The following is a 13,571-nucleotide window of genomic DNA, read 5'->3' on the forward strand; positions in this document are numbered from 1 at the left end:
CGTTAAGTCTGGTCGTTAAACTCATCAGCGTTCCCCTCACGTGAGGGGCAGTTTTGTCTTTTTTCTGTCCAAATAAACCCCAACCCTAATTCGCAAGCCCCCTCACGTGAGGGGCTGAGGTGTATTTGGGAACATAAAAGAACAAATTCAGCCCTCACGTGAGAGGCACGCTGGTGGTTTTAACGGTCGAGCTTAACGGGGTTAGAAGTCAGGTTTAATTGCAAGTGAAATGAAACTATATAGACGAAAATCACATATTTGAAACTATTATATTAATACCGTAGATTTGGACAAATCACTAGAACGAAAACCGTACACCCATAACATCATTATGTATTCAAACATCACAAACATATATATCTATCTATATACATACAAACATCAAAACAATTCTTTTAACATATTTTTTTGCTATTAATTTAACTTCTTTTTCTCTGTATGTAATCTTATGTATATTTATGAAATGACTTCTTGTTTAACCTTTACTATGTTACCAACTCAAATCACAATTCACCTTTATCTACTTTCATCAACTCAGTGGGTCCCACTCTGATCCCATTTCCCTCCAAATTCTCTCTTTTCTCAGAAGATGTTAACTCACTTTTCAGTTATCAGTTTTCACCCACTCAGTCTCTCAATCCATCAAACAATACCTACTTTTTATTATTATTATTATTATTATTATTATTATTATTATGTTTTAACTTTTTTTATTGGTCTTCAATTTAAAAACCCACAAGAAAGATTCAATCTTTACATAAAAAATTACAGTTTTTTGGTAATTACAATGAGTTTTGAACAAGTCTTTCCATATGGGTTTCTTGTGATTTTACTTATTTCAGTCTATCTTTAGTGAATTTGATGTGGGCATGGTAAAAAGTCAGAATTTAAAAAGAAAGCTTTAGGGGGTGTTTGGCCTAGTTTTTTTAGTTTTTTTGTTTTTAATTTTTTTCTTTACAAAATAAGCTTAATTTGGTGTTTGGTTTAGCTTTTTAAGCTTAAGCTTATTAGTTTATTTAGGCTAATTTGAAGAAGCTTGTTTGAAGATGGTTTTTTAGCTTATTTGAAGAAGGATATAAGCATAAGCCAAAAAATAAAAGATTCAATCTTTACATAAAAAAAGTTAATGTTTTTTTATTATTACTATGAGTTTTGAACCAGTCTTCATATGGGTTTCTTGTAATTTTACTAATTTCATTCTATCTTTGGTGAATTTGATGTGGGTCTAAAATAAAGATTAAAAAGCCCACAAGAAAGATTCAATCTTTACATAAAAAATGTATTTTTAGTTTATTACAAGGAGTCTTGAACCAGTCTTCATGTGGGGTTCTTGTGATTTTACTAATTTCACTCTTTGTTTAGTGAATTTGATGTGGTCTGTTAAAAAATTAATTTTTTAAAAGAAAGATTCAATCTTTACATAAAAAAAATACATTTTTAGTTGATTACAATGAATTTTGAACCAGTCTTTCATATGTGTTTCTTTGTTCATATGAATTTGATGTGGGTTTGTTAGGAAGTCAAATATTGAATAAGAATGGAGGAAGAAGGTCAACCGTTGAGATTGGTTCGTTGTCCGAAATGTGAGAATGTTCTTCCTGAGCTTGTTGAGTATTCTGTTTACCAGTGTGGAGGTTGTGGTGCTGTTCTTAGAGGTATTACTTTTGATGGATTATAATGTATTTGTTTGATTTTGACTTGTTATGGTCAAACTGGTTTGTGTGAATTTTTGAAGAAAGTTGTTATTTTTATTGATTTTAAGAAAAAGAGGTTTCATGTTAGAGTTTAGAATATATTATGAGATTATATCAATGAAAATGTTGAGTTCTGAAAGTATTATGCTTGACTATTGCAATGTCAAAGGTGAATTCTTTTAAAATAATCATAACATGTAGATGGTTTTACAAGGGTTATATGACTATTGTGCTATGATTTATAGGCACATTAATATGATTTTCGCCTTTTTGGCATTATGAATTGCTGATCATGGATTTGATGATTTTTTTTATTGGTGTATTTAATGTTAATTTTTCCTGCTTTTTGTCCAACTTTATGATATAAAAAAAAAGACAATTTCTTGAGGGAATCATGTATGAATGTATTAACATATGTGATGCATTTTACATTGTTTAACAAATCAGGAACACAATCGACTCCGGCAAGTGAAAAAAGATCGTTAGAAAACTCTGATAGCGAGAACGGTACAAGGGCAGAACCGTCCACGAAAGAAGAAGTGAGCTTAGTGTCTAGTTCTCAAGTTAACACAGAAAGTGATGAATTTGAAGTTGGTCGAAGGAAGGGTAAAATCGTCCACGAAAAAGTTCCAAACTTGACCCCAAGTTCTTCATCAAGAAACGAAAAACACGAAATTTTCACAGATTCTGATCAAAGTAGGAGAAGAAGGCTTGACTTTGGGCCCATAAGGTCAACCCCGGTTGGATTTCATAGAACTGGTAGTACGGCCGAAAAGGGTAGATTTGGAAATGTACTTGGAAATCTACCATATTCGAACGAAGGCCCCTCGAGTTCTCACTTAAGTAGTTTTAACTCATTTGGAGACCATGTTACAAAGGTTCGAGATTTAGAGAATAATAATTTTGATCTTCTTAAAAAGGTTGATGAACTGAGAGCCCAAATTAGCAGATCATGCAATGTAACCGAAAGCCCATATGGAAGATTAAACGGTTCGTATCCATGGCCACATCAGCTTCCACATCAGCAATATATGCCTCCAACATACAACGACCCGTTTCTTGGCTACAACATGAATTGGCAACTTATTCCTCCAAAGATCCGTCCTTTTTCGTCTTTTACCAGTCAAGAAACACTTTACGGTCCAAGTCAGCTGCCACATCATCATCATCTAACCTCTCTTGATTTGAGAAATGATGGTTTTGGTAGAAGATATCCAAGAAGACGCATAATTCTAACTCGTGGAGGTGAACGCGTGTCTTTTCCAATATCCGGTGGGGCCCCGTTTATCAGCTGTTGTAACTGCTTCGAGTTGTTGAAAATTCCTAAAAGGGTTACATTTTCTGGGAAGAATAATCACAAGACGATAAAATGTGCAGTTTGTTCGGCTTTGATATCATTGAGACTTGAAGATAACAAAATTGTTGCTTCGTTTTCTTCAAGCGTCACTCAACGAAAAGTCAACAAAAGAAAGTCAAACCGAAGCCTTCATAGCTCTCCTGATCATGATAAATGTGTGTATAGTTTTCAGTTGACCGACACCGAACCAAATTTGACTTCCAATGAAACTGAAAAGAGAGAAGAGCCATCTTTTCCTGTGTCAATATTAGAAAGTCAAAATGAAGAGTTGACCGAAAGTCAAGAAACCGATCAAGAAAGAGTGATAGTTGATAATAATAATAATAATAACAACAATATATCTATAAAAGATGCATTGGTGGCAACTGATATGGACGTGTCTTTCACCGAGTATTTGAATTCGGATGTTAGTAAAGAAAATGATCAATCAAGAAACAAGAAAGTCGGGACCGAGTCTTTTTTCACGGGTTTGATAAAAAAGAGGCTTAGAGATTTCTCGCGATCTAGTAGTGTAGATAAGGGGAAATCTGCTGTTTTTGTGAACGGTCAACTTTTGACCTCTCGTGCGGTTAAAAACGCTGAGAAGCTAGCCGGGCCTATTCAGTCTGGAGAGTATTGGTTAGTTTTGAACTTTTGACTTTTTATGTTCAAACTTCTAACATGGTCTTTTTTAGAATCAAAATCATATCAATTATCCCAACAAATTTACACCATCGTTCTACGTTTTGTGTTTATTTGTTGTAAACTTTGTTTGACCGTCACATTTGTCTCGATTTTCATTTAAATGTTTGAAATCATAAACTTAGAAACTGATTTATTTGACTTTGACTTTAAGACATCATTCTTGTATTTGTTATAACTTTTATATAAACTATCACATTATCCTAAACTTACAAAAAGATTCAAACTTTATACAAAAAACCGGCCCGTTTGACCTTTAAAGTCAAACAATAAGTTTTTTTCAGCACTAACTGTAAATTACAGGTATGATTCCATAGCTGGATTCTGGGGTGTGATGAACCAGCCTTGCCTCGGTATTATCCCCGTAAGAACAATATCTATTTTCTTGACCTTTTATATTAATATTCAATAATAATTCCATTTCGTCCGTTTGATCTCTAAAAGTCAACCCGATTGTCATCATGTTGCAGCCACTTATAGAAGAATTTGACCATCCGATGCCCAAAAACTGTGCTGCTGGGAACACGCAAGTTTTTGTGAACGGTAGAGAACTTAACCAGAAAGATCTCAATCTTCTTGCAAGCCGAGGTTTACCGACAACAAAAGATCGGTCGTATATTATTCAAATTTCAGGAAAAGTTGTTGATGAAGACACGGGCGAAGAACTAGAAGCTCTTGGCAAACTTGCTCCAACGTAAAGTTTGACTTTTTATCGCGTTATAGTTTGACTTTTTTTTTTCTTGAATACTGGTCTAACATGGTTATTGATTAATATGTACAGGGTTGAAAGAGTAATGCATGGATTTGGTATGAAGGTACCAAAAGTTGGTGTTAAATGAATCAAATTGTTGATGTTATGCGGTTTTCGGGTGTTTTTTAAGTGCTTATATGATGGTTTGTGATCTTGATGTGTTATTATGTATTTAATGTAAACTTGTGATATAAATTTTGCTTCAATGTTAATGTCATGGGGCAGATTTTCACATTTTTGTTTCTTTTTCCATTTATTTGTGAATAATAATAATAATAATAATAAAAATCATAATCATAATAATAATAATAATAGATAGATAAATTATTACTATTTCAAATTTAAAATAATGTTTTGACAATCCGTTCAATAGATAAATTAAAAAGTACAGGTTCGGGTTACATAACTTACGGTTAATGTCTTTGGCATGAATAAATACACGAGTCATATTCTAGTTCATTGATTCAACCGGCACGATGGCTACCCTTAATCTTTCTCGTCTACTTGGAAGATAGCGGTTTTTGTTCAAGCCATAGGATAATCTAATGATCATTAGTCAGACTAGTAACACCATGATTAATCGAGTTCGTAGTAATCTAGGTTAAAACATATAATCAGAACTACCTGCCAAGTTTAATCCTAGAAAAGGACCTCGTAAACATAATCACAACAATAATTAGCTTGATAATAAAGCTACCATGCGGGCTTGACCCGTACCTAATCTAAGTCTACCGGGTTGTCAACCGTTGACCCTATTCCACCTTCGACATAAACACATTTTGCCAGCTTGTTTTTTAATATCCTCTCTGATAACTTCCTCTTCCTTATATTCTGGGTCGGTTGTTTTTGTTCCACGCTGCTAAAATCTTTAATCTTCGGTTTTGGTTTTGGTTTTGGTTTTGACTTGACACGTTCTCTTTTTTGCTCACCAACAGCATCATCTTTAGCACACGCTTCGGTCTTCGAAACATGTTGAGATAGAATATCTTTTGGACATGCGCGAGTTATATCCTTCAATAGGATAGATATTATGGTTATGAACTTATGATGATAATATGAGTAATATACATAAAGTATAACATAATATAAACTTACCGTAGGCCTATTGATCACCTGTCCACTTGTAATCTGTGACACAAACACTGCAACAGCTTCAGCCGCATGTTTTTCGGCTTCTTCATGAGTCATTCCACTTAAATCAAGATACTTCCTTGCAACTTGGAACGAGTGATCCGCATATTCAATGACATGCAAATCATTAAAAACTTTTAACTTATTCCTAATCTTTTTTAACTGAGCCAGAGGACAGAAAATATCATTACTACCCTACATCAGACAAAACAAACGCAAGAAAAAAGCATGTTAGTTAAAGAAACAGTTGCATAATTAAGCGACATTGTTTTACCTGTACAAACATGACAGGAACTGTAAGTTGCAAAAGAGGTTCGTTTTGAGTAACTCTATTTGCGCCCTGCAACATTATCTTACGTGTCAAATACAATTTAACTTGTGTAATTGAGCGGTTTAACAGATAATAAGTTTAGTAACAAACCTTCAACGGGTATCCCAAACAAACTACAGCTGAAGCCACAATATCAATCTCTGCAGCTACCATACAACTGATTCTGAAACGAATCAAAGAACATACTTTCAGTCATTTATTCATGATTAATGACAGTTTTATAACATCTAACATTACCTTGATCCCATGGATTTTCCGGCTAAGATCAAAGGATGTGACGGATACTTAGCAGCAACGTTTCTTACAATATCTGCGTGATATCCAACCAGTCTTTCTGCACACGGTGCCGACTTTCTTCCAGAATTAACATCTGCCGAAAACCTTAATCAATTACCCTAACACTGTGCATGAATCTTGTATTAGTATCACACACATATGAAAACTCACATGGGTAGTCAAATGTTACAACTTCAACAGCATTTAAAGCATTGGCCAACAAGTTCTTCCATCTGCGTAAAACATTTGGTTTGTAACTTTGTATCACTTGCCATCTCAAATTGCAAAAGTTAAGCCAAATCTATACAGTTTGCAAAGTGAAAGATTAATACAGTAAAAAAATAACTAGGGCTGCAAACGAACCGAAATTTCGGTGGGAAGTTGTTTATTTTCGTCCGTTTAACTAAATGAATGAACACGAAAAAAGGCCACGTTCATACAATTGTGTTCGTGAACGTTCGATAATATGTTCGTTTATGTCTGTTAATGTTTGTTCATTAAAAGGTATTTTATAATTTCTTTAACGTCTTTTCTAATCTTATCTTATAGATTTAAGCAAAACTATTAGACAAAAAAATGCATATAAGCATTATGTGATAATTTATATGTAAAATTTTCATTTGTATTCGTTCATTTGTGTCCGGAACCGTTCACACAACAAGTTCACTTCCTTAATGAACAACCACGAACAAGAAATTCCGTTCGGTTAGCTGTTCGTGAAAAGTCCTATATTTTCAGTTTTTTATAACCAATTGAAAAATGACAATCTGTAGAGACCAGAGGTTAGGGTTTCAAATGTGCCTAAAAAACACATTCAATAAATAGTTTAATTCAATCAAATTTGTATAATTAGCATAATGTACTGATTACTGAATCAAGCGAATTAGGCAGAAGATGTATACAAGTACCTAACTATCCACTCAGAAGTTGAACAAGTACTGCCTCCATGAGCAAGGACGACCACCGGTGATTTGCGATTACCACACTTAACCAGCGAGGGCTCGGAAGCCATTTCTGAGTTAAAGCATTTACTGATATTGTGTTTTTCAGGGAAAATTCGAAACCCTAAGTTCTGGTCGGCTGATTTTCTCGCGCTAAATGACGGTGGCAGGGCATCTTTTGGATATGCACGAGTTATATCCTTCAATAGAATAATAAGGTTATGATAATAATATGATAATATGACATAATATACAGAAAATATCACACATATAAACTTACTCTAGGCCCGTTGATCACCTGTCCACCTATAATCTGTGACACAAACACTGCAACAGCTTCAACCGCACGTTCTTCGGCTTCTTCACGAGTCATTCCAATTAATTCAAGATTCACCGATGCAACTTGGAATGAATGATCCGCATATTCAATGACATGCAAATCATTAAAAACCTGTAACTTATTCCAAATCGTTTCCAACATGTCTAGAGGACAGAATTTATCATTACTACCCTACATCAGACAAACAAACGCAAGAAAACTGCAAGTTAATTAAAATAATCAAATAAATAATACGGTTAGCAAATAGTTTCGTAAAGGTTCATTGTTTTACCTGTACAAACATAATAGGAACCTTAAGTTGCAAAAGAAGTTCTTCTCGAATAACTCCATTTGCAGTCTGCAACATTATCTAAGTGTCAAATACCATTTAACTTATGTAATCGAGCAGTTTAACAGAGAATAAGTTTAGTAACAAACTGTCAATGGGTATCCCAAACAAACTATAGCTGAAGCCTCAATATCATTCTCTGCAGCTACCATACAACTGACTCTGAAACGAATTAAAGAACTTTAATTTAGTAAAATGTAAAAAGCAATTACTGATTAATAACAGTTTCATAACATCTAACATTACCTTGATCCCATGGATTTGCCAGCCAGAATCAAAGGATGTGATGGATACTTGGCAGCAACCTTTCTTACAATATCTGCGTGATATCCAACCAGTGTTTCTGGCTTCGGTGCAGACTTTCTTTTAGAATTAATATCTGCCGAAAACTTTAATCAGTTACGCTAACACTGTGCATGAATCTTGTATCAGTATCACACACATATGAAAACTCACATGGGTAGTCAAATGTTACAACTTCAACAGCATTTAAAGCACTGGCCAACAAGTTCTTCCACCTGCGTAAAACATTTGATTTGTGTCACTGTACTTATCATCTCAAATTGCAAAGTTTAGCCAGTTATATGCTGTTTGCAAAGTAAAAGGTGTATTGACATAACTCAAAAGCTTAATGTAGTAAAAAAACATTTAATCTGATCATTAGGGCTGTAAACGAACCAAATGCTTGGCGGGATGTTTGTTTATCTTCGTCCAACAAACGAACGAACATGATCAAGGAATTTCGTTCGAATAACCAAACGAACAAAGAACTCCCTCTGATTAACTAAGTGAACGAACACGATCAAAGGCCGCGTTCATTCAATTGTGTGCGTGAACTTTCAATAAAGTGTCCGTTTATGTTCGTTAATGTTTGTTTGTTCATTAAAGCCTTTTTAAGCAAAATTATTTAACATTTGTGTTCACGAACAGATTCATTTCCTTAATAAAGGAACATGAAAAAGAAATTCCGTCTGGTTAGCTGCTTGTGAACCGTCACTCATCATCACAACAAGTGCTATAGTTTCAGTTTTGTATAACCAAAAGAAAATTCAACAACATCGTAGAATAGTAACCAAGTTTCAGCGAACAACTTGGCGGGAAGTTCGTTTTATAAATTAGTTAAACAAAAGCACACGAACAGAGCCCCCCCCCCCTCCCGTTCAATTGTGTTCGTGAACATTCGGTAGTGTGTTCATGTTCGTTTGTGTATATGTTGTTCATGAAAGTCTTTTGTACATTTATTTATTTTAGCTAAACATTTTATATTCTTTAATTAATTACCCATACACATTCTCACATTCTTTTGCACTCATTCCCATTGATGAATACACTCGACCTCAATCCTTAGACTCCGTCAGCTTTATTTGTGTTCGTGAACCGTTCATGGACACTTTCATTTTGTTAAAGAACGAGTTACACAGACATAACACCTCGTTCGGTAAGTGTTCGTGAACATTACATTATTTCCTTAACGAACTTGTTCATATTCGTTCGGTTCGTTATTTTGCCTATAAACACATACAGGAAATAGTTTAATTCAAACCTAAGTAAGTATACGTTATTATAAGTTATTATAATCAACCAAATTGCTCAATTAAAGTGCTACGAGAATCAATATGAAGTGAAATTGTATAATAATGACTAATTAGCATATAATGTAATGATTATTGAACAAAACAAATACCTAATTATCCAGTCGGAAGTAGAACTTGTACCGCCTCCATGAGCAAACACGACCACCGGCGATTTCAGATGATTATTATTATTATTATTATTATTATTATTATTATTCATTTCCATTTCTGAATAATTAAAGCATTTGTGTGTGTTTTGAGGGCCAATTCCAAACCCTAGCTTCTGATCGGCTGGTGTTCTTGCTCGCGCCAAATGACGTGGCCGATGGAGACTGAGAGTTATTAGTTATTATTATTGCTTATAATAATAAAATTGGGCTTATTGACATTTGACACTTGTATCATTCATGGGAGGTTTACAAATCGGGTTCGGGTCTAAACTAGTTCGGCTTATAAACAGACTTGGTTTGGTCAGCTTTTGTCAAAAACGGTTCGAGTTGGAAACCGGTTTTCAAAGACAAGCACTCAAACTTATAGGAACTTATTAACAGGTTTTTCAAAGTGGATCGGGTGCAGACTGGTTTCAAGGCGCAAGAATACGAATTAATTTACAGGGTTGGGTCAGGAAACGGTTTGAGTCTGTTATCGGGTAGGTTAGAAACCGGTTTAGCGGGCCCAAACCAATTTATATATCATCTCCACCAACGTCCTAGGTTATCCAAGTAATGTTGTAACCCGAAATTGTTCGAAAAACTCGCTCAACAATGACTCGGTTATAAACGAGCTAGCGTGGTTATGTTTGTAAACGAATGTCCGGGTTGACCTTGCATCGGGTCGTTTTGGCTCATGCAAGTTAAAACCATATTTTAAAGCTCAAATGGCCAACCAAATACTTTCGTGCGGTAATTGATTTACAAGTTATGTTGTTTTATTTTTTTTACGTTTCCACTTATTTGATGACATGTTATTCGACTTTTCGAACCTTGGCAACCTAAATGTTTGTATTTTGTCGAACTTTACTTTAATGCTAGTTTAATTATGTTATACATGCGGAAGCGTAATTTGTTTTATCTTGTAGCTTATTTAGTGTTGACTTATATTCTATTAAACATTTGAGCGTTTTAGTTCTTTTTGTAACATTGTAGAATGTCTTTTAAATAAAAATTTCAGTTGGTGAAGCCGAGACTCCAAGTAACTATCATATTGAGTATTAACTTGGTTGTAAGCGAGTCCAACTGTCTCGATTTGTAAATGGACTAAGTTCAAGCTGACATGTATTTGCTTGGTTTAGCTCGTGATCGGTCCAAATGACTGCAAAATCACTCTTTTTTTTCCTTTTTGTAAAAAATCTATATGACCGACACAATGTATTCCGATTTTCCTTTATTTTAGGGGACAATGTTCCCGTTTCCGCTGGACCAAAATTCCCAATTGTTTGGTTTTTCTTTTAGCTTCTCTATCAATCATCATAAAAACCACATCCACCTCATTACTCTATTTCACCAATATATTTACAATCCGAACGATAATATATCCTCCAAGAGGGGAAGGGGCACTCATGGGTATTACCCATGCATTGATCAATCATGTACTGTCATTTCATTTCTACCCTTAATTACTCACAAACCACAAACTTACAGGCAACACACACCCACAAGTACCCTAAAACTTTATTAATACATTTTAATTCTTTAATGATTAATAATGAATCAATGTTGTGTGGCAAACATTTACCATGAAATGAAACCATGCACCTTACCCACATGAGATGAAGTGGTGTTGCCATGTGAATTAGAAGCCATACACGGATACACCCTACCCATATGGGTGCCCCGTCCTCTCTAATAAAAACATACAAGTTTCATTTTTGGTAACATAGACGGAAAAACATTAATCATTTCAGGCAGCATCACTAATTTTGTAAATGTTTTCCTATATTAGTTATTTACTTAGTTATGATATATTATCCTTTATGAACAATGATTAGTACATGATTAAACTCACTTGTCATATCACATGCATATAATGATCTGTTAAATAGTTTTAGTAATAGAAAATCACTCTTTTTCTTCTATCTTAATTACTTTTAACAAGTGTATTTTATATCAAAATAATTAATAAAAAATGGGTTATATTTGTATTTTTATTTAGAAACAAAGGGTGTGACGGTGAATTTTCACACAAAAAAGCAGTCTCACTTTTTTTCTGAAAAGCAAAAGGTTGTCTCAATTATTTCTCTAATTTGGACCATTCAAGTTATTTACAATTATTATAAATAAATTATATATATATGATGAAAATCCAAAAGAATGTAAGATATTTGTACCATTGACAAAAACAAATTAGTAATTAAGATTATAACTGTCTCCTCATGTACAAATTATGCATTAGTTAAGCCACTAAATAACTTTTATATACTTTCTTTAAACTCTACAATAAATTAAAGCAACTTTTAATTTTAATTCAAGTATATCATTGTTATGTTATACAAAAATTAGAGGCACTATAAACTAATGCGTATAATGGTGTGTCAATTTCATTTCCAACGATGTGTCTAATACGATAATACTGTGTGTCATCCTTACACCCTGGGCAATTTCTTATTCTTATATATAGATTATTGTTAATCATCATATATTATAAATGGGTTCTTGAAATTATAGAATGTAAATAGTTGTAAGTTGTAATATATCATTTAAATCACATATCCAAATTCAAATGAAAAGGATTCATATTAATCTTTACAAATGACAATGAACAATGTAAGTCCAAAAGGACCAAAAGTCTTCACTACATTCATATAAAATAAACATAAGTCCAGTGGACTGCTAGCTAAGGATACATCATTTTCAAGCACTGAACCAAACATCATATAATAATAATATGATCTTATGCTATACAAGTTTCCAGGTAGAAACCACAAGATCTTCAAGTAACACAATAATAATAATAATAATAATAAAATTGGTTTTTATTGGTCCTAGCTACTGCATTTTTGTTGGCATTGGTCTAACTTCATTTTGGCTGGCAACGATCCTAATTTTAACAATCATTTTTTCCACCAGTTCACGACTAACGGAGTACTAACTCCGTTATGTAAGCTAATATCCACGTAAGCAGCCATGTCATATGTTTTTGACAAGTAGGATGAACAAATCATCATTGGATTCAGTACTCCGTTAGTCGCGGACTGGTGGAAAAAACGAATGTTAAAGTTGGGATCGTTGCCAGCAAAAATGAAAGTTTGGACCATCACCGACAAAGACACAATAGCTGGGACCAATAAAAACCAATTTTCCTAATAATAATATTTCAAGAAGCAAGCTCTTGGTTCTTCTCAACCACCCTCACTTCTTTAGCAGATCTAAGCATGTTTGCCTGAAACACACACACAAACTTTAACCTAAGTAACCAGTCAAAAGAGAGAGAGAGTAGTTGACCTGAGCATCAGTGATTTGAACAGCAAATGCATCAACAATGAACAAAGATAATGTCTTGTTGTAAGATCCAGGCTCAAGTTTCTTGGCTAACAAGTCATTATGCTTCTTGCTCAAGTACATTTCCACCTCTCTTACACCTCTCTTTGTTCTACAAAACACAAACATAGTTAATAATATTATTATTATAGTTAGTAATATTAATAAGGTGAGTGGTGAAAGTATTAAACTGACCTATCAGATTGAAGCCGTTCATATTCAGGATCATAGTTCATGAACACAAAATGAAGATGTTTTTGTTTGTCACTCATTGTTGGTTTGAGAGTTAAGATCCATATGGTCATTCCTTTTATAGTACACTTGACTATGTCAAACCTTGACTGATCTAAGACTTTCTTAAAAAAAGAAGATATTTTTATTACAAGTATTATATTGTGTGTGTGTTTAAATTAGGAAAAGTTATAGTTATAGACTTTCTTTATATGATGTAACATTTTGTTTTAGGTTTTTAAAAGTTTTACCCAATTTGACTCTCATTTTGGGTATATAAGGAAGTGAGTTTTTTTTTATTATTTAGTAAAATTAAAGTTTTGCCTCTTAGAATAATCAATATGTGTATCATTAGTTTGCATGTGTTGTGTCGAATATGTAGCGATCGATTTAAAGTATTGGTGAAGAGTATGCGTGAGAAGATTGTGTTATTTGAATGAAAACCGTACAAACAGCGGCG

The 13,571-nt window shown here is 33.8% G+C and overlaps 3 protein-coding genes across 4 annotated transcripts; 1 reads left to right on the forward strand and 2 right to left on the reverse strand.

Annotated features, from left to right (window-relative positions):
- The first annotated feature begins 1,438 nt into the window (after positions 1-1,438).
- Positions 1,439-4,743, forward strand: LOC143548725 (uncharacterized). Its single transcript, XM_077039814.1, has 5 exons — positions 1,439-1,655; positions 2,142-3,669; positions 4,036-4,096; positions 4,203-4,426; positions 4,514-4,743. The coding sequence occupies exons 1-5, from the start codon at positions 1,538-1,540 to the stop codon at positions 4,569-4,571; spliced, it is 1,989 nt and encodes a 662-aa protein (XP_076895929.1). The 5' UTR covers positions 1,439-1,537; the 3' UTR covers positions 4,572-4,743.
- A 324-nt stretch (positions 4,744-5,067) lies between these two features.
- Positions 5,068-9,714, reverse strand: LOC143548737 (uncharacterized). Of its 2 annotated transcripts, none has more exons than XM_077039830.1 (13): positions 9,515-9,714; positions 8,287-8,348; positions 8,077-8,209; positions 7,920-7,992; positions 7,774-7,839; positions 7,461-7,673; positions 7,130-7,362; positions 6,393-6,454; positions 6,183-6,315; positions 6,036-6,108; positions 5,889-5,954; positions 5,579-5,809; positions 5,068-5,494 (listed from the first exon to the last, which is right to left on the reverse strand). In XM_077039830.1, exons 1-13 carry the CDS (start codon positions 9,628-9,630, stop codon positions 5,201-5,203), a joined length of 1,755 nt encoding a protein of 584 aa, XP_076895945.1. In that variant the 5' UTR covers positions 9,631-9,714; the 3' UTR covers positions 5,068-5,200. The 2 variants fall into 2 exon arrangements, with proteins under 2 accessions (XP_076895945.1, XP_076895944.1); XM_077039829.1 differs by having other exon boundaries at positions 7,443-7,673.
- Positions 9,715-12,403: 2,689 nt separating this feature from the next.
- LOC143548726 (uncharacterized) lies at positions 12,404-13,192 on the reverse strand. The gene is made up of 3 exons (XM_077039816.1): positions 13,076-13,192; positions 12,845-12,992; positions 12,404-12,782 (listed from the first exon to the last, which is right to left on the reverse strand). Exons 1-3 carry the CDS (start codon positions 13,183-13,185, stop codon positions 12,717-12,719), a joined length of 324 nt encoding a protein of 107 aa, XP_076895931.1. The 5' UTR covers positions 13,186-13,192; the 3' UTR covers positions 12,404-12,716.
- Positions 13,193-13,571: the final 379 nt, after the last annotated feature.

Source organism: Bidens hawaiensis, unplaced genomic scaffold, assembly GCF_021521415.1.
Source record: "Bidens hawaiensis isolate Kalapana, Puna unplaced genomic scaffold, B.hawaiensis_p1.1 tig00015244_1, whole genome shotgun sequence".
In the NCBI taxonomy this organism is placed as follows: domain Eukaryota; kingdom Viridiplantae; phylum Streptophyta; class Magnoliopsida; order Asterales; family Asteraceae; genus Bidens; species Bidens hawaiensis.

Coding starts and splice junctions, on each gene's coding strand:
- LOC143548725 (XM_077039814.1), top strand. CDS start 1,538: ATGGAGGAAGAAGGTCAACCGTTGAGATTGGTTCGTTGTCCGAAATGT. Junction 1,656..2,141: donor TTGTGGTGCTGTTCTTAGAG/GTATTACTTTTG, acceptor TTAACAAATCAG/GAACACAATCGACTCCGGCA. Junction 4,427..4,513: donor CTTGGCAAACTTGCTCCAAC/GTAAAGTTTGAC, acceptor TAATATGTACAG/GGTTGAAAGAGTAATGCATG.
- LOC143548737 (XM_077039829.1), bottom strand. CDS start 9,630: ATGGAAATGAATAATAATAATAATAATAATAATAATAATAATAATCAT. Junction 5,955..6,035: donor GTTTGGGATACCCGTTGAAG/GTTTGTTACTAA, acceptor ATAATGTTGCAG/GGCGCAAATAGAGTTACTCA. Junction 5,495..5,578: donor AGGTGATCAATAGGCCTACG/GTAAGTTTATAT, acceptor ATCCTATTGAAG/GATATAACTCGCGCATGTCC.
- LOC143548726 (XM_077039816.1), bottom strand. CDS start 13,185: ATGACCATATGGATCTTAACTCTCAAACCAACAATGAGTGACAAACAA. Junction 12,993..13,075: donor GAACGGCTTCAATCTGATAG/GTCAGTTTAATA, acceptor TGTGTTTTGTAG/AACAAAGAGAGGTGTAAGAG. Junction 12,783..12,844: donor TTCAAATCACTGATGCTCAG/GTCAACTACTCT, acceptor TGTGTGTTTCAG/GCAAACATGCTTAGATCTGC.